A 23041-nucleotide genomic window follows, 5' to 3' on the forward strand; every position below is an offset into this window, starting at 1 on the left:
GCCTGCTTGACTGGGAGCATTTTTTCCTAAGCCTGTCCAGAGAGCTAGCAAGGAAGGCTCTGCTTTCGTGGCACTGGAGGCCTCTCCGCAGCCCCAGATGAAGACATCTCGCCCTCTGGTGGGTGAAACCACAATAGTTCGGAAGCCTTGGTCTGCATATTAGCAAAATAATAATAAAAATTTTAAGTGTGGTGGTAACAGAAGGAAAAAGAGCAGGTGTTTTAGAGGACTGAAATTCACACTGAGTGTCCATCCTGGGGGATGGGATGTGTATACAATGGCACATCATCCTCTTGGTAAAGAGGGTTTACGCTAGTGATGATGCCAATGGCAGTGAGGCTGGAATGAGATGATCTTTCAGGTCCCTTCCAACCCAAACCATTTTATGATGGGGGAGAGGGAGAGCAGCAGCAGCCCTGTCATGGAGTGATGGTCCAAGCTGATGAGCAGAGGGCCTGGAGAGATGTAACAGATTAAAAAATCGACAAAACAGGACTTAAGCAGGGTGGCCTCCAGGGTTCACATGTAAGTAATTAAGTGCACACAAAGCACCATTATGGAGAAATCCCCCAAACTCTTCCTGGGAAATTAGTGTCTGCTATAGGCTGCTTAACCAGGAAGAACAAGTAGATGAAATCTACAGGCAGGCAGGAGCAGTCTCTGTCCACCCTGTTCCTCATGGGGGACTTCAGCTACTCTGGTATCTGCTGGAGGGACAACACAGCAGGGCATAAGCAATCCAGGAGGTTCCTGGCATGCAGTGATAACTTCCTCCTCCAAGTGATAAAGGATCCAACAAGGAGAGGTGCTTTACTGGACATCATACTCATCAAGGCTCATAGCGGATGTGAAGGTCAAAGGGAGCCTTGGCTGCAGTGACCAATGAAATGGTGGAGTTCAGGATCCCATGAGGAGGGTAAAAGCTCACTGCCCTAGACTTAGGAGAGTAGACTTTGGCCTCTTCGAAGACCTCTATCCACTCTAATATATCCACTCTATAATTATTATCCACTTTTCTTCCTAATGACTCATAACCTTCTGTAGTTGTGCATTTGGGAATTTCACACCACACCAGTCATTTTGCTTTTATAGATTTTTTTTTTTCTTTTTTTTCACTAAGGTTTTTAAATAATGATCAGTACAGTACAAAGCTTAAAATATTACCAATGTTTTCAACAATACAAAGGCAGCAGATGGGAGTTGAGAAGGGAATGGTTAATATGTAGCACTCATACCCTTCCCTGTTTCCCAGGGAAAAAATACAAACTTTTGTACTTCTTTTTAGTAACAAACATTGCTTAAAAATAATCTTGTCAGTAGAAGACGTAAACTGCAAGGCACATGAGGAACCTGTCCTTACCTTATTACACAAGTCACTAGGCATAAATACAAGTTTAAGGCACCTCTCTCCATCTTCCCCTTCTGCACCATCCATGCTGTCAGTGGGTAGCAGCTGGTAAGAACAGCCATGGGCAGGCAGACAGCAAAGAGCTGCCTCTGAGCCTCGGGTTCCTTCAGGATGAATCACAAAAAGGAATAGCATAAGGCACATTGGGATGTATTTTCAGGAGTTGTTCTGTACAGATCCAGGTTGCAAGATCTGCAAAAATACTACCTCAGGACCAAAGATTCCTGGGGGAGAGGGTTGGGACCTTGGTCCCTTCAGGATCTCAGATGTACTTAACCTTTGGTGGTCAGCTCCTCACCAAACACTGCCACTGGTACACCCCTCCCTGCTGTGCGTCCTTAGAGGAACACTGGGATGGAAGAAGGTGTGCTTCAAGCAGTACGCCCCAGGAGAAGGGCCTGAGAGGCTCTCAAAAAAGCTGAGGATTTATCACAGTGGCACTTTTACTCTCTCCAGACCCAGCCCTGGCCTCTCCTAGATCAACAGTGGGGCTTTCAGGAGGGCATCAGCAGCCACTGTCCAGTCCTGGCCCAGTTGAGGAGCAGTAGACCAGATGGCATCTAGAGTCTGCCCAGGTAGGCAGCCAGGTGCATGAGGCACAAGGGTGAAGTCTGGGGATGAGGAAAAGAAATAAGCTGGTTGGAGGAAGAGGAGGAGGATGGAGATAGAGATGAAGGAAGCTCCAGTGTTGGTGAGCCCCTTGTGACACAAGAGTGCATCCTCACAGCAGCAACAATCTGTATGAAATTCCCTGCTGAATCAACCCATCATAGTAAGCAGGAGGTCAGCTCCAGGTCTGAGTGCAGGGCTACATGGGGACATGAGTGGTGTCACCTGAGGGGTAACATGAGAATATGAAAAAAACACCACCACTGTCACACAGTTGCTCCAGAAGAAGTCTGAGTTATGCTGGACCAGGGAGATGCAGAAATATGACCAGAAATGCTTCAGAAGAGCCATGTGGGAACCTGCTCTCCCTGTCCCTGAACTAAACAGCATTACTGTACTCATCCTCCTTTGGCAAGGGCAAGACATATAATCTATTTTGAAACATTTAAAGAAGGAAATGCCTGGGTGATCCCTGCCTTTGGTACCAGTGTAACTCTAGGTAGCAGCAGAGCAGGGTTTGCTATTAGCAGCAATGCCCACTCCCTCAGTTTGAAGCCAGAGAAGAGCTCTGGACCAGCCTGGTTCACTCCCCTTCCTCCATAGGAGCCCACTGATACTGTCCAGCCAGATCCACACTCAGCAGCTTATTCTGCTTTACCAACCACAAAAGCAAGGCAAATTAAGCTGTGAGAAAAGGCACTGTACCCACTGGACACCTTTCCACAAACTGGGAGGAGACCCACGAGCAAAGCCACTGAGATCATGGAGGGAGCAGCCCATCGGTGCAGCTAAGCCACTTGAGCAACCAGCTGCTGTGCAAAGAAGAACTGCTGCTGGTCTCTGCTCCAGCCCTCCCCTGCAGGCAGCAGCATTCATGGCTGAAAGTTAAAACCAGCAGAAAATTACTGACATTTTTTCAGTAGGATTGGTTTTCCTCTGGTACATCTCCTAGCACTGGCTCATTGGGTGATCAGATGAGTGCCTGTGCAAGGGAAGGGGAATGACAATGTGTAGGTGGGACCATCCCCGCCCACCACTCCCCTAAGGCAAATTTACTGTTAGGTCAGCATGGCTGTGCTGTCAAAATTCACTGCAGGAAATGAAGTATTTTCTAAGTTGGACTCAGTGTAAACCATGAGGCCTCAAGGGATGAGAAAGGTTGGACTAGATGACCTTCTGAAGGCTTTCCTATGATTTCACCTCCTGTATTCAAAACTTACTTCCCTCCTCCTTCGTATTTAATTCATCAGTAAGGCCATAAATTTCAAATGTGTCCACAAAACACAGGACACAGCAAAGCAGCTATTACTAGATCTGTTTTCAGAAGTGCTGTTGCCTGTCCCACCTTGCTCGTCCAGCAGCACAGCACTGTTTCCTTCAGGCTAACCTTGACCCAACTAGGAGGCTCTGCAGCTACAAAAGCCAAAGGCAAAGCTTTGCTGGATACTCAAAGATGCACACACACACATACACAAACACACAAATAGTTAAAAAACACATCAAGGCCAGAATCAGTGCTTGTCATGACAAATCTTATCCCCAACCCTAAACTGCCTGCTCAGAACCAACAATCACAATTCATTTGCCTGTCCTTGGATTCAGTGAGACAAATCCATGGCTGGAACAGATCCCATGGCTTCCTTGCTTTCAGCAAAGATTTATACCTTCTAGGAATTTGCCATATATCAAGGCATTTGGGGTTGCAGGTCTTGCACAGCAAGGAGCTGCACTAGGGTTTCCTACAGAAAACAAGCAGAAGGTCAAACAGGTGTCCCAGCTGCACGGGACCATATCTGCATTGGCTCTGAGCATCCTGTCCCGCCAGTGCTACCAACTTCAGTGCCACAGTGTGGGTCCATAGCTGATATTCCCCCCAAACAAGCATGTAAAAGACTCATCTAGTGGGGGACACAGTAAACCAACCCTTTCTACACCTTGGACAGGACCGACCCATGGACATTAAGTGTCCCTGACAGCTATCTTTGCTAGTCCACACAGGAATCACCAAGTCTCAAGGACAAACCTATCCCAAGTTTGCATAGGACCCTAATGTCACACTGGTCCTGCCTTTTGCTGTTCTATCTTCATCTAGTCCTGACAGAATCATGCCAGTTTCCCAACACTATTGGTCAAAGAAAAGCTTCAAGGTCAGCTTTTCCATGAGGCACACCAAGGACTGCTTGGTGTCTTGAAAAGCACCATTAAGAGTGGAATAAAATCTACTTCATTTGAATACCTTTTTGGCCATGACCATGGCTGTTGGAGGCTCAGAGCCTTTCCCACATCAGATGGGTCACACCCTGATTACTCTACACTCCATGGACATTGTTGGAGGTCAGTCAGACTCCCTAGAAGATGATATAGATTCAGTCTATGCAGGAAGGCATGAACCAGTCCCAGAAGATGTCAAAATGATGCACCCAGCATCAAAAGCATCTTCCCTTCTGGGTCCAGCACCCTAAACGCTGATTGCCTCAAGGGTGCTCAAGCTCTGTCACTGCTACTGAGAAAGGCTCCAAACCATCTCCAACCTGGCCCAGGCCCAGCTCCTCAAAGGCAACCAAGCTCTTAAAATGGAAGTGAGGAGCCTTTGAAGACCTGTCTTGTAGGCTATGAAACAGCCATCAGCACTGCCACTAGCTTAAGTCAAATTAAAGCTGCTGAGAAAGACCTCATCTCCTGTCCCATCCTTGGGACGTCCTGACTCCTTGGTTTTGAAGTGCAGCTCCACTGCAGGTGGTGCAGTTATGCAGAAAGAGAAGATGGAGCTGACCTAACATCTCCACCTGTGCTGGACCTACACCAGTCACCAGCAGACACAGGGGTCAGGCTCAAGCCCAGTTTGCCCTAGAGGACCCCAGAACAGGCCTAAATCCCAAACATATTTTGCCAAAGCCAGGTCAGCAACCTGGCATTGAGATACTTAACAAGGGAACCATAGAGAGAACCTGGCTTAGCCCAGCTGGAGCAGGAAAGGATTATACCAGGCACTGTGCCACGCAGGCCCTTGCAACTGAACCCTAGAAATGGAGACTCTTCCTGAAACCTTGCTACAGCCTTTGATAGGAACAGGTGTCCCACAGATAGTAGAGACAGCAAAACCCAAAGAGATGATCACAACCAGCTGTAGTACTCACAGGGTGTTTTCCACTGCATTGTGAGCACTGGCAGACCCTTCTGCAGTCTCACAGCCTTCAGGCTTCCCTTCTTGGCATTTAGCAAGCTATCACCCACAGGTTTACCAGAATGAACAAGAAACCTCTGCCTATTCCAGCATCCTTGGTTACGTGACTTCTGGCTTAAGACCTCCCGTGTCCCCCCGCACAGGATGTCCCTGCTGTGAAAATGCATCCAGCATGAAGTCTCCAGCCCTCCACCCAGTTCCAGGGTCCAGGTTAGTCACAGATGTTAGGCAAATAAGCCAGTTATGTCTCTAATATGTTACGCCCCTTTTCTTGATTTTCATCACCCTGGTGATGTCATGCCTGTCACATTTGTGACTCTCAGGAGTCCTTTTTAGCCAGGCTGGCCTTGATCCTGCATCGCAGGATGTAGGCTGTGGTGGCACTACAAGCCACCAGGCCAAAAAAAGAGATGCAGGAGAGATAAATAGAGAAAGGCCCGTGTCTCTTCAGGAAAATCTCCTGCCTGTTCTTGTAATCCAAAAGAATGGCCTCCAGCTGTGATAAGGTGCAGATGGCCAGGAATATGTGGAAGATCTGGTGGGCATGGCCAATGATATCGCAGGAGCCAGGGAAGTATTTCTCAGGGACTGGGCAGGAGAAGAAATAAGCACTGATAAGGAAGAAAAGTATCTGGTACGTGTGGTACCAAGCAGCATCTTCCTCACAGCCCCCCAGGTGACACACAACCACCCGGTGAGCAACAGGACTGATATCCAAGATGAATGCCAGCCCGGCTGGGATCACCTGGCACATCTTCCTCATGACAGGGTAAGGCCGTCGGTACCGGTATTTCGCGTAGCAGCAGCCGGCACAGGACAGCCAGCCACAGAAAGCTGCTGCTGGCAGGAAGAAGAGCCAGAACTTGTCATACCAGGCTTGGTCGGAGCTGTAGTAGAAATGGGCCAGGGCACTACCATACTGGTAGATGCTGACTCCGACATAGTCCACAAAATAGAAGGTGTAGTGGTACAGCTCTGATTTCGACTGCAGCAGGTGGGCCAAGAGGCTGCAGGTCAGGTAGGTGACAGAGGAGAGGACAAAGATAAGCAAAGGCAAGGACCACGCGTCCATGGGTAACTGCTCAGCCTCCACAAACGTCTTGAATCTCAGCAGCACGGCCAGCGCTGCCAGGAGATGAGTCCACACGTTGACCACCTCGTTGTGCTTCTGGAAGAGGCTAAAGAAGTAGTAGCGCCAGTCTTGGCCGGTGGGACGGTAGCCGGTGTGGATGTAGGGCTCACGGAAGAGTTGTGGCACCTCACACTCCTTGACTGTGCAAGGCATCTTGGGGAAGCCATCCTCCAGCAGCCTGGGGAGACGGCTGAGGTGCTGCCCGCTGAGGGACAGCGTGCTGATCCGCTCCAGGATGGCTGTCATCTCGCCGCGCGCGGTGGCTTCCAGCTCAGCTCTGGGGAACGTCGTCTTTGTGCCCTGTGGGGAGGGAGAGAAGAAATGGTAACAGTGGTGCATGGGGAGAAATGTGAGCTGCTGTTCCTGGGTGGGATAAGCCATGTTGCTGTCAAGGCACTGGCTCTGCTCTAGGGGGAAAGGGGCTTTTCTTGGCTTGGCAGATGTAAATTCAGCGCGGAGAAGCATGTCAGAGCCCTGTCCTTGCAGCCCAGCCTATGACAGATGGGCACAGCAATGTTAGAAGCCTGCCTTTTTACTGCTTCTTCAGCCACTCAGCTTGGAGCATGTTTAGGAGTAGCCAGGAGCTGCCAAAAAGAGGGTGCAAGAAGCAGTTAGATGTCAAGAAAGCACCTGATGATTTGCAGAGGGGACTTTTTACCCTGTTCCGCAGAACAAACTGCTTGGGAACAAAACTGGGCTGTAATTACTCATCAAAGAGATAACCTGCCTTTCTGCACCCAAATGAAGAAAGTCCCAAACAAATTGTGGAGGCTGCAAATAAGCCTGGCTCCCCTGCCATGCAACTTGCATATGGGTTGCAGGCCTGGGGCTGCTGCAGTGACTATGGAAGAGAGAGGGGAAGAAGTCCATGGTCCCAAACCTGCAGCCCTCATCCCTCTGCATGTAAGAAGCAGCACGACTGGGAGGCGAAGGAGAAATAAGGGGCTCCATATCAGGGCTGGCTGAGGCATCTAAGCCCTGGGAGCATCCACAGGGCTGTGCTGAGGGGCTGCCACAGGAGATGTGCCTGGACGCTCAGAGCAGCCCAGCCCCAGTGCTGGGCACTCCTCTGCCTTCTGTGCTCCTTGGCAACTTCCAGAGTTGCTAAGCTCTGGCTGGAAAGATTCAGATTCAGGGCACAGCAGGATCCTAATGTCTGGAGACTATCTCACGGCATTGAATTAATTCCCAAGTCTCTCTATTTCCCTTGCACCCTAGATATTTCTCTTCCCTGCTGGTGTTTATGCCACACAAAAAAAGAGAACTCATGCTTGAACTGAAATTGCTGCTGATGGAGCCCCACTAGACTCTTGCAGGGTTGTGGTGATTCCTAAGCTTATATGCACCCAACCTGAGCTGGGGTAGATGGAGATGGCCAAAAATAAGTAAAGGCAAGTAAGTGTTTTGCCTGAGTAGGGGAACCAGCTTATTTTTCTTCTGTTGCATCACATACTGGCTGCTGCTGGAGGTGAGGCAAAGGAATAGTTTATGGAGGACATGATAGGAGACCCACATGAGGCTGGCAATACAGAGGACAGGAAAGTGTTAAACACTGAGAGTGAAAGCAGAGAGATGGGACCTGTCAAACAGTCTCAGGGCTGTTTGTGGCCCAGCACAAAGAGCAAAGTGAGAGCACACTGCGAATCAGGTTTTGAGTCCCACTTCCTCTTGCAACCCACAGCCACTGATAACAGACAAAATATTTTCACGTTGCTTCCTCTTTGTAACAGATGGTGGTTGTCATATCTAAAGAGTTACATTTTCCAGTCGATTCTGTTTCTCCTTGTGCTTTCCAGGCTTTCTCCCTTAGCACTTCTCAGGGCTGGTGTCTGTTGGGTTTTTTTCACTTGTTTGCCACCAGGGAATCTAGCTGCTGAGTTTGATGGAGCTGCCTTAGCAAACAGTCCCTGCAAGCAGTATTTTAGTTTTGCAGATGCAACTGAAGATGGAAGATAGCACCCTTGCTGGGATGTGTGATGTTCTGCACATTCACAAAGACTTTTGTTTCTCTCCTAAGGGTCTGCAGGGCCTGGATCTGTGACTGGAACATGCAGTTCAATCAGCAGCTTGTGTATGTCTGAGGATGCATGCTAAAATTTAGGGACACTGGGCAAATTTTGACTCTGGGGCTCTGCTATGAGGGGGTGGTAGGAAAAGGGTGCAACGCACCCTCTCCTCAGTTCTAATGCAGAGCCAGTCTATTCTGGCTTCTTGTAGCCAATGGGGAAATAAAGGCACATTCCTCCAACTTATTGTAGACTCAGCTCCAGGACAAGGCAAAGCCCAAGTATGACCATCCCAGGCTATGCAGCACTGTAGTATTCACCCTCTGTTGCCCTGTATCTCCTTTGGATGATCTGGCCAGAACTTGGCTGGAGGCTGAGCACACTGGAGTTGGAAGGACAGAAAATTTTATGGATGTGTCTGTACTAAGACAGTATTTGATTTCTTGGTCTAGATGCATAGACAAGAGCTCCCTCCCCATGCTGACTGCATCTCCTTCACAGCAGTGCCAAGACATCTGCCATCTCCAGCTGATGATCTCCAGGCCTTATACACAGGTATGTGCAGAGATGTGAGTACAGACTCCAAAGTGCTCTGTGTGCCCTAAACTCTTCTGCCCTGTATGTTAACCTGCCATCATGTGCTTTATCCCTCTCCCAGCTTTTGCTCTGATCCAACCCAAGTAAGAGGGCATGGACCTCTGCTCACAGTCTTCCAGATTCACTGTAATTGATTCTATTATTCTAATTGTGGTCCAAAGATTTCAGCCCACTACAGGGGGCCTCAATGCTTAATCTTTGTCCCAGTTCATCACAGCAGGATGCTGGGAAACCCTCCAAAAAGGTATTCAGGCACTAATATTGGAGATGGGGATCATGGTGACAAGGCACAAAGAGATAAGGCATGCTGAAGATCCCCAACTCTTGAAGAACACTGGCTAATGCTACCGCCGGCCCCAGGATATTGGAATTGAACAACAGCTCAGATACAGTGTGGACTGGGCAGGTGAGAGGCAGAGGAGCAAGGCTGGAGCACTCATCTCCTGCAGAGAGACAGCGATACACTGAAACCTGCCCATAAGGAGCAAAAGCAACCAGAAGACAGGCAGGAAGATGGCAATCAAGCCTGGGCATACGGATATATGCTGATGCGAGGGGCACGTTGCCTCTTCCACCATCCGTGGCCTGCCTGCTTTGCATGCTGACAAGGACATGAGAGAGACAGGCAGCTTCTGTACCAGGCACAGGCTGGCTCTGGCTTGTAGCATGTGTGCTAGTGCTGGGATTTTGCCACAGTCTCTCATCCCAAGAGCTGAGTGTATCCAGTGACTACCACCTGTGAGCAGAGCTAGAATAATGTTAGATGCTGCGTATCTCCCTGACAGCAGCAGACAGGATTGATTCTTCCAGGCAGGCCATTTTTAATGGGCTGAGGGAGGGTCAGAGATTTTCAGAATAACAGTCTGAAATCACAAGGAACACATCTGATACTCAGATAAACAGCACTAAATCAGGAACCTGGCTGCCTGCTTATTTTAAACTAAACTTGTGACAATAATGAGTGAGAACAAGTTGGCAATTCCCAGCGATCATGTGATGGACAAAGCAACAAGCAATTAACATTAGAGAAGAGAGAGAAAATGAAAAAAAAAAAAACCCACAAAAACAAAACACAAAACAAAACCCCACCACACAATCCAGAAACCCAAGGTCAGCACTGGCTGTTTCACTTTCACAGAGCCCCTATTCTTTTCCCTTCATGGGGGCACAGGAGCGGCTGAAAGCCACATTCATTGTCAGGGCGTCTCGTTGAGATTCTGTCCTCACTCCCCCATCTCCGGGGGATTCAGTTATTTTGGCTGCTCCCAATTAACAGCAACCAAGTCTCATTTGTTCAGGGAAGGGAGCTGCAAGGCGAGAAGGAGGGAGTGGATGAAGGCCAGGCTGTATCATTACAGCCACAATAAGAACCGCAGCACAGGAGGAGAACGATCCTGTTCCAATTTTTCTCTCCCTTTTGAAAAGAGTAATTGGAAACCCGAGCTTTTCCCAGCTCTTTTGATTTTTGGTCACAGTCTGATGGAAGTTTTTGAATGAGAAAATTTCCTACAGAGCATGGCTGATTTTCCCACCACTCTGGCCTCAGTGTTTAACTGTCTGGGACTGGGCCTGTACCAATGTGAAGTATTTGCTTGCAGAACAGTATTCAGAGAGGTTAACACAGACACAGAAAGGCAGTAATTTCTGGTAAACAAAACAGAGAGGACCCAGGAACTCAGCTGTGGATGGGGAAGTGTTTAATAAATGCACTGGGTTGTTGTTGTTTTTTTTATTTAAAAAAGGAAAAGTAGTTGTGAATAGCATGAAAATAACTGCAGTGATCAGGCAGCAGTGGGCAACAGGCCAGTTTTGAGGGCTGTAGGTGATTAATTCCTGAACTCCTTCTCTGCTGGGAGAGACTCCAGGTCATTTTAAAGCCTGGGGTTTATTTTGACCCTTTCCTGTATGGAGCTAACTTTGGTATCACAGCTCCTACAGCACCAGAATGGCAGAGAGCAGCTCAGCTTGGCTCTCCAGAGCTGGGGAGAGGCTGCACCCAGCTCCCATGCAGTGGATAAGCCCCATGCCCAAGCCTGTTGCCAGCAGGCTGGTCCTACCTGAGCACAAACATCTCCTGTAACTAAACCCCTGGTGGAGGGCTCGGGGCAAACTTTGAAAGAGCAGCTTGAGAGCATGGTGCCAGCTCCTCCATCCCATTCTGCCCAGTGCTCTGGAAAGGCTCCACCAGGGACAAGAAACTAAAGAGATCACAGACTGGCTCCCTGCAGTGATTTCTGCATACTCTTGGTATTACCTGCTTCCTTCTGCCATACATCTCAGTGCTAAGCTCCCTCCTCACTGTGACAGATCAATGCAGCACTCTGATAGCCTTGGCAGGGAGTTACTGGGATTTACATGGGTGTCACAGAATGAGAAACTGGAGGAGGTGGCATTTGGTGATTCATGCCACAGACAAGCCCCGCTTGAGCAGGCAGCAGGGTATGAAGGACTGATCTACAGCATCAGAAAAGTGGAATTCCTCACAACCAGAGAGGTTCTAAGTGATTGAGACTTCAGTAAGTTGGGCTTCCACCTCCCCATCTATTAAATTGAGATACTAGTCCTCGTCTGCCTAATAAGAACTAGATTTTTGGCTCTTAATACACTGCTGTAATGCATACTGAAGAGTATATTGTACAGAGTATTTTATTTTCCTCGACACATGTATGTACCCAGTTACATCTACATCAGCCCAATGGGTGTATTACAAGCACTCATCCAACACAGACTCTGTGTGGGCTAGGATGGCCTGGAAAGGTAAAAGGTGATGTGATACAATTTACTGGTGACCTTGAAGGGCAAGCTTGAAAATAACCTAAGAGTCAAACCTCGTGGAACATTTCAAATGAATCTGCTCATATTCTACCTTTCTGTAGAGAGAAATACACACACAGAGCACGTAGCTGAAGCAGGGTTTGTCTCAGCATGTATTAATCAGGAAACGAACGTCTCGTGATGCTGGGAGATGAGCCATTAGAGCCAGCAGGAGATGGCAGGATCCCCCAGGGAAGCCATGGCATTGTTAGCTCCCCTGCAATGTCTGGGCTGGAAGCAAGGGTGGGCTGGCAGCCAGCCCGGCCGTGCTGAGCAGCAAGTGCCTCTTGACATGGGCTCGGCGTTGCCTGCGCCTTGGGACGGGTCCAGGGGATGAGAGCAGTGCAGCCGGCACGGTGAATGCTCTGCTTGGAGGGGACAGAGCAAAACAAAGCTGCTGGCAAATCCCATGTCCCCGTGCCAAAGCTGAGGGGGTCCACAGCATCCCACCAAGGAGGGGGAGCCCCCGAGGTCCTGTGGTGTTCAGGGGAGCAAAGCGGGACAGTGGAAATCCAAAGTGAGGAAACAGAAGACTCGATGAAGCTGCTGGCTTTACTGTTACAGTCCAAACCCTGAGCTAGACATCACCAAGTCCTTGGTTCTGGCTCGGGCTGGCTTGGATGCAACACCCCTGAAATGGGTGGCCACAGTAAACTCTCTGTCAGGAACAATGGACTGTGCTAACTCCCAGACCAAGCCAGGGAAAGCTGTGGGTCACCATGGCACACTTCTGATTTGCTGTAATAAACACAGCTGCAGTTTCTTCATGTCTAACCATGGTTAAAGCTTGGTGATGCTACTGAGAACACAGCCAATGCACTCAATATGTGAAAAAAGAAACCCATCTGCAGTGCTAGGCAGATGCAAATATGTTATTATTCATTATTTCTACCCATAGACTCTGGCTAAGAATTATCTCCTCTGGCAAATCCATCCCTCCCCTATAAAAAATTGCTCAAGATAGAGGTAATATTCTGCAGCTTTTCTTCCTGAACTCACTAAACCTTTGCTGCTTGTGCTTTCCAGATAGGCTCACCAGTTTCTTTCCCCCACACAACTAACCCAGCCCCCAGTGTTTGCGGCTTGATTTTGGGTGGATGTGAGATCCCTGGGTGGAGCACCCATGTTCGCAGGCTTTGAGTACACCAGTAATCAAACAAGACCAGGGCACGGTCCCAATTAATCACAGAATCACAGAATGTTTTGGGTGGGAAGGGACCTAGATAATCTAGTTCCAACTCTTCTGCCATGGGCAGGGACACCTCTCACTAAACCAGGTTGCTCTGAACCCCATTCAAACTGGCTTTCAACACTTCCAGGGATGGGGCAGCCACAACTTCGCTGGGCAACCTGGGCCAGTGTCTCACTCCCCTCACAGGAAAGAATTTTTTCCTAATGTCTCATCTAAATCTCCCCTCTTTCAGCTTAAAACAGTTTTCCCTTATCTCATCACTCCATGCCCTTGTAAAAAGTGTAAAAAGACCTGCAACTATCAGGTTGCTGAAGTGTTAACTCACTCCTTGGCACATTTTGGTCCAGCCACCCATCCCAGTCCTTGCCTGCTGTATTCAGTCATGCAGGGACCACTGATGGAGTGAGGCAACTGACCCATTTCACTGGGTCAGTGCTGGAACTGTGCCAGAGAAGTGCTTGGGTTTTTTCCCTTGAAAAAGAAGCCTGGATTTTTTTTTTTTCAGCTGCATCCCACTTTCACTTTATACATTTCCTCCTGTGAAGTCCATGGGATTCATTATCCTTCCCTTCCATCCCTGAGTAGCTGCATGCACATCCTGTGAGCACAGCATTTCTGCAGCCAGCTTGCCTACATAAGAGGTCATTGCCAAGAACCTTTCCTAAATCCACAGGACCAGTACCCACCGATGCAACAAATCTTTCAGCAAGGATGTGCTGGAGGTGGGAATGCCTTCTAGCACAGGGAGACCTCAATAAGCCAGCAACTGCCTCCCTGCCCAGATCTATCACTTGATGGGACAACCCAGGAACTATCTGCCCACAGGCAGAGCAACCTAACCAAACTGGCTGTGCACAGTTTGGGGATCCAGACTGTTGCCAAAAGATCTCCCACAGCCTACGGGCTGAGGCTGCTTAGCTTTGCTGCCGTCCACAAAAGCCTCTCGCACAGAAACACTTTATTTTTTCAAGGTTGTGGATTTTAGAGCTTCAGTCATTAGAAAAAAATGTATATAAATCATGCACAGCACGGCCGCTGCTGCGGGCAGGCAGCAGGCTGCTGGGGAGAGACCACAGCTCTGTGCCAACCCCCTGGAGCTGCCAGCTCTCTAATTCCCTGCACTAAAAGTCTTTGTCCCCATCCAGCACCTCCTCTTATTTAACCCCATGGCCTCTCCCAGCAAGCTTTGAGGTTTGCAAGGACAGCAGTGCCACTCTTCCACGGGGCTACGAAGCCCCGAGCAAGGGCAAGCAAAGAAATTTCCACCAAAACAAGGGATGCAGGCAGTGCTGCATTCACGTTACACCCCAATCATTTTCTGGGGGTGGGGGGGAAGCAACTGGGAGCAAGCTTCCACTTGCTACTGCCTGCGCGTGCAGGATGGAGGACATAAGGTATGGCCACATATGTACAGCTGCAGATCAAACACGCAGCCACCAGGAGCGTTCCTGGGAATTTATTCCCCTGGAGGAATTTCTTTAGCACAAATGGACACTGCGATTAAAGGGCCATTGGCCTGACCCCAGGAGTGAGGGTTATCACATCCACTGGCAGCTAAAAATTAAGCTGGTTGCATGACTCAAGATGTGCAAGTAGCTGCAAGAGCACACACGTGACTTCCAATGGCAGCTCCCCGTGTCCTCAGCCTGCACTGCTTGCCCATCACTCACACCAGCCATCCCTCCCTGCATCCCCAGGGACTCAACCCTCTTCTCGGCCACAGGCTGTGGCTGCAGCCTCAGCATAAATAAATAAAAGCAGCACTGCTCAGAAAACCCCGCAGCGAGCAGGGCTGTTAACCCACACCTTCACCAGCTGAGCGGGAGGAAACGTGCAAGGCTCGTGGTTTGGCCTGAGGAGTCAGGGGCGGGGGGGGGCGGCGTTTCTAGGAATTGCTTACAACATGTATCACCCCAAGAGGAAGGCAGGAGCACTGTCTGCCGGTGTAATTCATGGCTGCCTGTCCCCCCCCCTGCCCTGGCAGAGAGCACGGAGTTCAGACCAGCTGGATCTCGCTCCTGCAGAGCACTGCAGACATGCTTCACCCTTTTTCGTGACCTTTTCATGACTTCACAGTTTTTCAACGACTGCTGCTGAGGTGGGATCACACACATCCTCATCCTAAACCCGCCCTGGCTGGCAGTCCCTCCCAGCTAACCAAACCTAAGGCATTCTGGGGCTTTTCCCAGCTCCGCACCGATGATCCCACAGCATCCAATAACAAACGTCCATCTCCATCCTGCAGTGCAGGGAAAACCCATGTGCTCCAGCCCAAGCTGCCCTGGGATGAACTGCTGGAGCTGCGCAGTTATTAAACCAGCATCGGGTGCAGGACCAGTGGTCCCACGTACCCATGGCCAGTTGGCCATCATCCCATTTCCTCCATTTCCCACCCCAGGAGGCTCCATCCCCAACTTGGAGACAAGTCATTTTGACACTCAGCAAACGACTGTTAAAATGTTGACCCAATTTTATATCTATAGATGTATATATTTTTGTCTAGGAAAACCAGAATGGTTCAAGACTGGCTGAAATTCCCCTTCCCTGCCCAGCCCTGCCTCCCCCCCCCCCAAAAAAAAAAAAGCAAGATGCTCAGGGTGTTTTCAGAAAAAAATCCAGATGGGAAACTGGGGGAATATGATATCCTCCAACTATCCTGGAGAAGACAAGCAGGGAACAACCCTTTTGACACCTGAGCTGGGGATGTGTCAAGCAAAGCGGGCAGGTGGCAGCTCCAAAGCAAACAGCAGGGGCTGGTTCTTCACCCAGCTCAGGGCTAGACTGTGTGTCTCCTTGACACGGCCTCCAGAACGCTCCAAAGGGTCAAAGTCAGGCCAGGAAAACCCACCCGCAGCTATTTAAAACAACAAAACACGGAGGAAAACCAAAGCCTACCTCTCTCATCCTTGGGATGCAGGTCAGGGGGCCTCTGGGGGCGGGAGAATTTACGGCAAAATTTGCTGTGTCCCTGCGCACTCCTCCCCTCCTCGCACTCTTCCCCCAGCGCCCACCCGGCCGCAGGACAGACCCCGGCCCCGGCTGTGCGTGAGGAGGGGGTTAAAGATCCCCCACCGCTGCCCCGAGCCTCGGGGTTCCCGCGTGTTCCCCCCCCCGGGGCGCTCCCGACCCGCCACGGCCCGCGGGGAAGGATGCTCCTGCCCGCGGCGGGGACGCGGCGCGGCCGGGCGTGCTGCGGGGAGCTGCGGTACCCGGGCGGGGACGCCGGAGCCCGTCGGGGCGATAGAAAAGACCCGTCGCCGGATCCCCCACGGGAGCGCTCGGCGGGGTGTCCCCGGGGAGAGGAGGTGCCCGCGGGGAGGGGACCGGCACCTGCGCCCGCACTCACCGCCCGCTCGCTCCGCTCCTCTCCTGTCCCGCCCGCTCCGCTCCTCTCCTGTCCCGCCCGCTCCGCTCCTCTCCCCGCCGCCGTCACCGACTCCCGCGGCCGCCGCCTCCGGCAGCGCCGCCGCCACAGGGCGCCCCCGCGCATGCGCGCCCCGCCCCAGGGTGGCCCTGGGGCCGAGCCCCGCCGAGCCGGGCCGTGCCGAACCGTGCCGGGCCGTGCCGAGCCGGGCCGTGCCGAGCCGAGCCGTGCCGAACCGTGCCGGGCCGTGCCGAGCCGAGCCGAGCCGAGCCGAGCCGTGCCGGGCCGTGCCGGGCCGAGCAGAGCCATGCCGAACCGTGCCGAGCCGTGCCGGGCCGTGCCGAGCCGAGCTGTGCCGAGCCGAGCCGAGCCGTGCCGAGCCGAGCCGAGCCGTGCCGAGCCGAGCCGGGCCGTGCCGAGCCGAGCCGTGCCGAACCGTGCCGGGCCGTGCCGGGCCGAGCCGAGCCGTGCCGGGCCGTGCCGAGCCGAGCCGAGCCGAGCCGGGCCGAGCCGAGCCGTGCCGGGCCGAGCCGAGCCGAGCCGTGCCGGGCCGAGCCGAGTCGTGCCGAACCGTGCCGAGCCGAGCCGGGCCGTGCCGAGCCGAGCTGTGCCGAACCGTGCCGAGCTGTGCCGGGCCGAGCCGTGCCGTGCCGAGCCGAGCCGTGCCGAGCCGAGCCGGGCCGTGCCGAGCCGAGCCGAGCCGTGCCGAACCGTGCCGGGCCGTGCCGGGCCGAGCCGAGTCGTGCCGAACCGTGCCGAGCCGTGCCGGGCCGTGCCGGGCCGAGCCGTGCCGGGCCGTGCCGAGCCGAGCTGTGCCGAACCGTGCCGAGCTGTGCCGGGCCGAGCCGTGCCGTGCCGAGCCGAGCCGGGCCGTGCCGAGCCGAGCCGTGCCGAGCCGAGCCGTGCCGTGCCGAGCCGAGCCGAGCTGAGCCCAGCCGAACAGGACCATGCCGAGCCAAGCTGAACCGAGCCATGCAGAGCCAAGCCGAGCTGAATGGGGCTGTGCCGGGCCGAGCCGAGCCAAGCCCAGCTGAGGGGAACTCAACACCAGGAGAGGGACATAAAAGTCAGTGCAGGGCAGCTGGGGTGCTTAGGGATCTCCGGAGGTGGCCTGGGCCAAACCCCCTGCTCAAGCAGGGCCAGCCAGCGGTGGTTGCCCAGATGGGTTTTGAAGATCTCCAAGGATGTCGATCACATGGTTGGAGATCTCTCCCAGCGATGGAAATCCTCACAACAGAAAGGACGGGACCAAAGCCATGAGCACCCACTGAAAACACAGGAGGTTCCTCTTGAACATCAGGAAACTTTTTTCCTCTGGGAGTGAATGAGCACTGCTACAGGTTGCTCAGGGACGTGGTGGAGTCTCCATTCTTGGTGACCTTCATAAGCCATCTTGACATGGTTCTGGGCAACTGGTTCTAGGTCACTTCCAACCCAAACCATTCTATGATTTTACAAGGGCATGTAGCTGTAGAATGAAGCGTAACAGACTGTTTCCTGTGATAGTGGTGAGACACTGGCCCAGGTTCTTGTGAGAAGCTGTGGCTGCCCCATCCCTGGAAGTGCTCAAGGCCAGGTTGGATGGGGCTTGGAGAAACCTGGTCTAATGGAATGTGTCCCTGCCCACACAGGGGGTTGGAACTAGATGATTTTTATGGCCACTTCCAACCCAAACCATTCTGTGAATCTCCAGATGTTCAGTGGCTGTGAGATGGAGGGCATGGCATGGCTTTTCCTCTTCCACCTGAAGAAAAATACCACCAAAGCCAAAGGGGATGGTGAGGTGGGACATCCCTGCTGCCACGTGCACGTTGCAATGCTGCTGGGTTGCTATTCTTCCTTTTCTGCCCTAATGAAAGGCTTTTCTCCCGTTGATGTTCATGGAACACCTCAGGACAGACTTGAGTAAAGTGGAGGGCAGCCCCATGTGGGATAACTGCTCCCCTTGGTGACAGCTTTTTTTTGCACACCAAGCCTAACAGATGCTGCACAGCGAGACCTTTTTGATTGCTAACTCCATGACCTGCTCTGAGGTGACTGGTACTTGCCAAGATCTGTAGCTCATCTCACACACATCCGGCTCCTCTGCAGTCCCTGTTACACCCTATGCTTTACTTTTTACACCCTGAAATGAATCACCCACAATCTCTTCCAGGCATAACCCAGGTGTGGCTGTGTTTGCTCAGGAGTTCTCTCGCAGCAGGAGGTTTAATATTAGGCTGTACCAGGCTGGGCTCTCCCTACCCTTTACAGTCATCTGATAAAATTCAAGCAGGCTTTGTGCCCTCAAACATCCCCTGCACGCATTAATTCCTCACGCTCCCTGCCATGCGACACAAACCCTGTCCTTGCAGGCTGCAAACTGGTTGTCCTTTTACTTTGGGTGCTTTGAATTCTTAACCCTAAAAAGTATCTTGTTTTGGGGGTGGGAGTGTCTCTTCACCGAGATGCATCCAAACACACAGTGTCCAGGCTGTGCTGATGAGGAGGAATGTAGCAGCTTTGCACCAAAGACAATGGAGATATTCAGAACACGGAATGGGATATGGAAAGCAGGACAAGTCAGCTTTTCCCTATATTTGCTTGTAATAAAGAATCATAGAATCACAGAATGTTTTGGGTGGAAAGATCATGTAGTTCCGACCCCCCTGCCTCCCACTAGACAAGGTTGCTCCAAGCCGCATCCAACCAAGAGTACTAAAATCAAACTGGGTAAAAGAAGCTTTTTCTGTACCATGCTGTGTTTTTTGTTGAATCCCTTTCCAGTGGACAAGAATTGATGCTCATGGTTTGGCAAGTTTTCAAAAAGATTGTGCAGATGGGTACCCCTAAGGACAGGGAAAAAAAAACAAAAAACCCCCAGTTTTGGAGAGGATATAAAACTTCTTGCTTAAAAAAAAATCAAATCTCCACCTAACAGGACTCAGGAGGAAATGTCTTTATGATCCATAACTTTTGTGCAGGGGTTTCTTGTATTTTCCTCTATAATACACACACTAGAAAGTCTCAAGGTTCAGAGAGGGACATGAATCTCTTGCAATTAATTTGAATCCTGCTTATAGGCTTTCTTTAAATAATCATTCAGAAGAATAAAACCAAAATGAAAAAATAAAAGCCCTTGGATTGCCAAATTTGACCTCTGCAAGAAGCACCTGATACAGTTAATTTTGCCACCTTCGACTGTTCTCCCCATGTTGCACAAGGGGTATGAGGCAATTTGGGATCATGACTTTCCCTCCCCTCCATTGTGACAGTCAGATGATGATTGCTAATGCAGCTTGCACACATTGTGGCAGCTTCCCATCTTCCAAAGCTGGACATCACTTGCTGAAGTGACCAGTGGAACTTGCCCTGGGCTGAAAGCAGATCCTGATGCAGAAACGATGATGCTTTGCATGCATATGGTTGATTTCCAGGCTTGGGGGTGGAGAAAATGAGTGGGAAAATAATAATTTAAAAACAAAATAATAAAAGGAGTCGGCTGTCACTGCCTTTAGTAACAGCCAGAACTCACGAGATCAGATGAACAGGCTGAAATAGCAACACCAAACCTCAGGTGACCCGTGTCTGGGCCCTTCAGACTTCCCTGGAAGAATGGTGGAGTTGCCACATTAGGCAGACGTGCTCCTGGAGCTTTGTTGATTCAGCCACTCCTCTGATTTCATTTGCCAGGGGAATTAATTTTTCATTCTGCCTGGAGGCATGGCTTGTGTGGGTTTGTTCTGTTGGATTTTTTTTTTATTATTATTAATTGCTGTATTTTTCTTCTGCATAGTAGGAGACAATACAGAATCACCCGTGGGATTTGGGGTAGCTGTGCATCGGGAGCAGAACTGCACCAAGATTTTGTTCTCTCAGCGATGTCCCAGCTGCATCTGGGAGGGAAAGCAGCTCCGTGTGTGCCAGGCTCCTGCTCTGGGAAGCAAGAAGGTGGCTACCATCCATCCTGACATGCTGAAGGTCAGAGGCGTAACTCCTTACCCACTTTACTTTGCTCTCCTGGTGACATACCAGCAGCTCCTCATGCATTTAACAGAAGACATTCCATTCATAGTCACTGATAATTGTTTTCCATGTTTTTCTTCTGCAGGACTAGCAAAAAAAAATTAAAATAAATAGACCTAGATTAGTTTCAAGATATACCAGAGTGCATGGGAATAGTAAATACTTCAAGAAAATGACGTCAGAAATGCCTGAGCGGGGTGCAGATGCAATGAGGTGAAATTCTCCAGCTCTTGTTAGGGGAAAAGGTCAGGTTGGAGGATTTAAAAAGGTTCCTCCAGCATTAAATTACATGTCTTCCACATGTGGTCAGGAGGGCTCTCCTTTTGGAAGAGCAAACTCCCTGGTTGGGGTCCAGCTCCTGCAAGTCCAGCTGCTGAAGACACCACCAAGGACAAACCACTTTAATCCCTTGGGAAACTTCAAATTTACACTGATAAACTCCTCTCATAGGCAGTCTCCTTCTCCACAGTGTTTCAACTACAAACATTTAATTTAAACCATTCATTCCGTGTTATCACCCTTCTGTTTTATTACAAGTGTATTTGAAACCTGAACTCCAGTGTGTTGCTTGATGATGAGGTGATACTCCAGTAAACTTGGGGTACACCCTCCCAGTTTTGGAGCTGCAAAAGGGCCACAAGTCTCCTGCCCTCCATGGGTGAGATGAGGTTGCTCAGTATAAAGGAAAGTGAAGAGACGGCAACTTGAAAATTGTCTTGTGGGTTGAAAATCGACTTTTAGTTGAACTAAGGGCAAAAAATAATCCAAAGTCTGATCACAGGGTGCCCTTAGGGGGATCTTTTTTCCTCCCTCATTAAAAATCACCTCTGTTAATTCTTATTCCTAAATAGCATTATCTCAGAAACTAAGTACATCTGTGGATGCTGACAGGCAGAAATGTGAGGAAGGGAGAAGCTGCACCCTGGGGTTCTGACCAGCACCTCTTGTGTGCACTTCACCCACAGAAATTACTCCTTCCCCACCCATGATTCTGCTATTTCTCTGTGAGCTTCCTGTGACCCCCCGTGTGCTTGGATGCTTAATTCCTGGTTTAGTTCAATGGATAAAGAGATGCTAAATGTCTCTGTGAGCTGTGTTACACCTTCCACTGAGTAAGAGCTGAATCCCTGGAGGTCTTGGTCAGCATCCTTAGGAAGTCCTAAAAGGAATCCGGGTGTTCTCCAGCTTTCTCCAGCCCTTTTGTCCTCCCTGGCCTGACCTGCTCCAATTAATTATTCACACAAGAGCCACTGCCAGGCAGCAGTTGCTACGTCGTGAATAACAACAGGCTATTTTTATCCCTAACTCTTGTTACCTCGTGGTCAGGAGCGATGGGTCTCGGCCAGCTCCCTTCAGGAGGAGCACTGCAGCGATTTACAGAGCCTGTAGGGGCTGAGATTCATTCAGACCACCTAAATGTAGGGGAGATCCACGTGCAATATAGTCTGATGTGTCTGAATCCCATCCTGGTACCACTGTGCACTGGGACCTGTACTCACAGGTTGCTTTGGATCTGTATTTTATTTTTATTTTATTTTCCCCATCTATATTTTATCTGCAGTAAAGCAGAGAGTGTGTTCGTTGCTGCAGAGAGAGAAAAACCCGGGTGAAATCTCATGTCAGGTTCTGACAACTTGTGTAGGATACATTAATTGTATTTCCTCTGGGGACCTGCACAGATTGATTCCACAAACCAGTTTATATCCTTGGAGCTGGTGTGTGTGCACTTAAATATCTTGCTATGACCCGGTGAGTGGGGCAGGGGCTTCCTCTGTTCACTCCTCCTGCTGCCCCCACTCATGCCAGCCACAATTAGAACAAAAATCTGCAGAAAATCATGGGGAGGGGTGGATTTGAGGAGCACGCAAAGAGAAATGGGTGCTGCTGAGTGCACAGGGGCAGGGAGGATAATCCAGCTGTGGGGAGCTGCTCAGGAGCTAGCAGGACAGAGTGGGAGGTTTTAAAAAAATAAAATCAGAGAGAGGGAAATAAAGAAGGAAAGGAAAAAAAAAAAAGGGGGGGGGGGCAAAAAAGGGAAAAAAAAGGAAAGAAAAAAAACAGCAACAGATCCCAAGAATCTTAATTCCTGGGAACCTGCCAAATTCAATACTCCATCAAGTTATTCCAGAGGAGGGCCCATGAGCCTGAAAAGGAAAATCTGAACATTCCCTTTGGTGCAGAGTGACATGAGAAAACCTGGCAGGAGTGGGACACCCAGGGGGGACCTGGGCTGTCTGTATCCTGCACCAGCCACAGCAATTACAGGTATAATTTCAATTATTTCAGAGGAATCTGCTCCAGGCACACAAACAGAAAACGGGAAACAGGGCCGGGGGATTCCTACTCCCCTTCCAAACCCCGAATCTGCTCCCTCCGGTGGGCTCGGGCAGGCACAGCCTAAGGGATCCCGAGGGAATATTTCCTACCAACCCTGGAAAAAATGCTTTTGAGCTGTAACATCCGCCAGGGGACACAGTCAGGCCTGGATGCCCGCTGTGCCTGGCTGATGGAAGTAGTTGTGTCCAGATTTCTTCTTAGTTTTTCTATTTTAAAATAGAATTCAGATAAAAGATTTTGAAGGGGCAGCGAAGAGACGGTGTCAAGGGGAGCGGCTGTTCCCCCTTTCCTGGGCTTCCTGCCCCAACACATCCCGGAAGACACATCCAAAATCCTCTTTGTTTTTCATTCCAAGAGCCACGGGACCCGCGGCTGCTGCGTCTTCAGCCCCCC

The 23041-nt window shown here is 50.6% G+C and overlaps 2 protein-coding genes across 3 annotated transcripts in view; both read right to left on the minus strand.

Moving 5' to 3' along the window:
- EFHC1 (EF-hand domain containing 1) overlaps positions 1-15881 on the minus strand; it is a 37563-nt gene extending 21682 nt beyond the window's left edge. The window contains exon 1 of the mRNA XM_051614382.1: positions 15838-15881. Coding sequence (XP_051470342.1) covers positions 15838-15846 — 9 coding nt within the window. The 5' untranslated portion in view covers positions 15847-15881. The remainder of the gene's footprint in view (positions 1-15837) is intronic.
- On the minus strand, positions 1070-16295 carry PAQR8 (progestin and adipoQ receptor family member 8). Of its 2 annotated transcripts, none has more exons than XM_051614410.1 (2): positions 16289-16295; positions 1070-6633 (listed from the first exon to the last, which is right to left on the minus strand). In XM_051614410.1, the coding sequence occupies exon 2, from the start codon at positions 6577-6579 to the stop codon at positions 5521-5523; it is 1059 nt and encodes a 352-aa protein (XP_051470370.1). In that variant the 5' UTR covers positions 6580-6633; positions 16289-16295; the 3' UTR covers positions 1070-5520. The 2 variants fall into 2 exon arrangements, with proteins under 2 accessions (XP_051470370.1, XP_051470369.1); XM_051614409.1 differs by lacking the exon at positions 16289-16295 and adding an exon at positions 15838-15881.
- Positions 16296-23041: the final 6746 nt, after the last annotated feature.

The sequence above is a fragment of the Apus apus genome, chromosome 3 (genome assembly GCF_020740795.1).
Source record: "Apus apus isolate bApuApu2 chromosome 3, bApuApu2.pri.cur, whole genome shotgun sequence".
Classification (NCBI taxonomy): Eukaryota; Metazoa; Chordata; class Aves; order Apodiformes; family Apodidae; genus Apus; species Apus apus.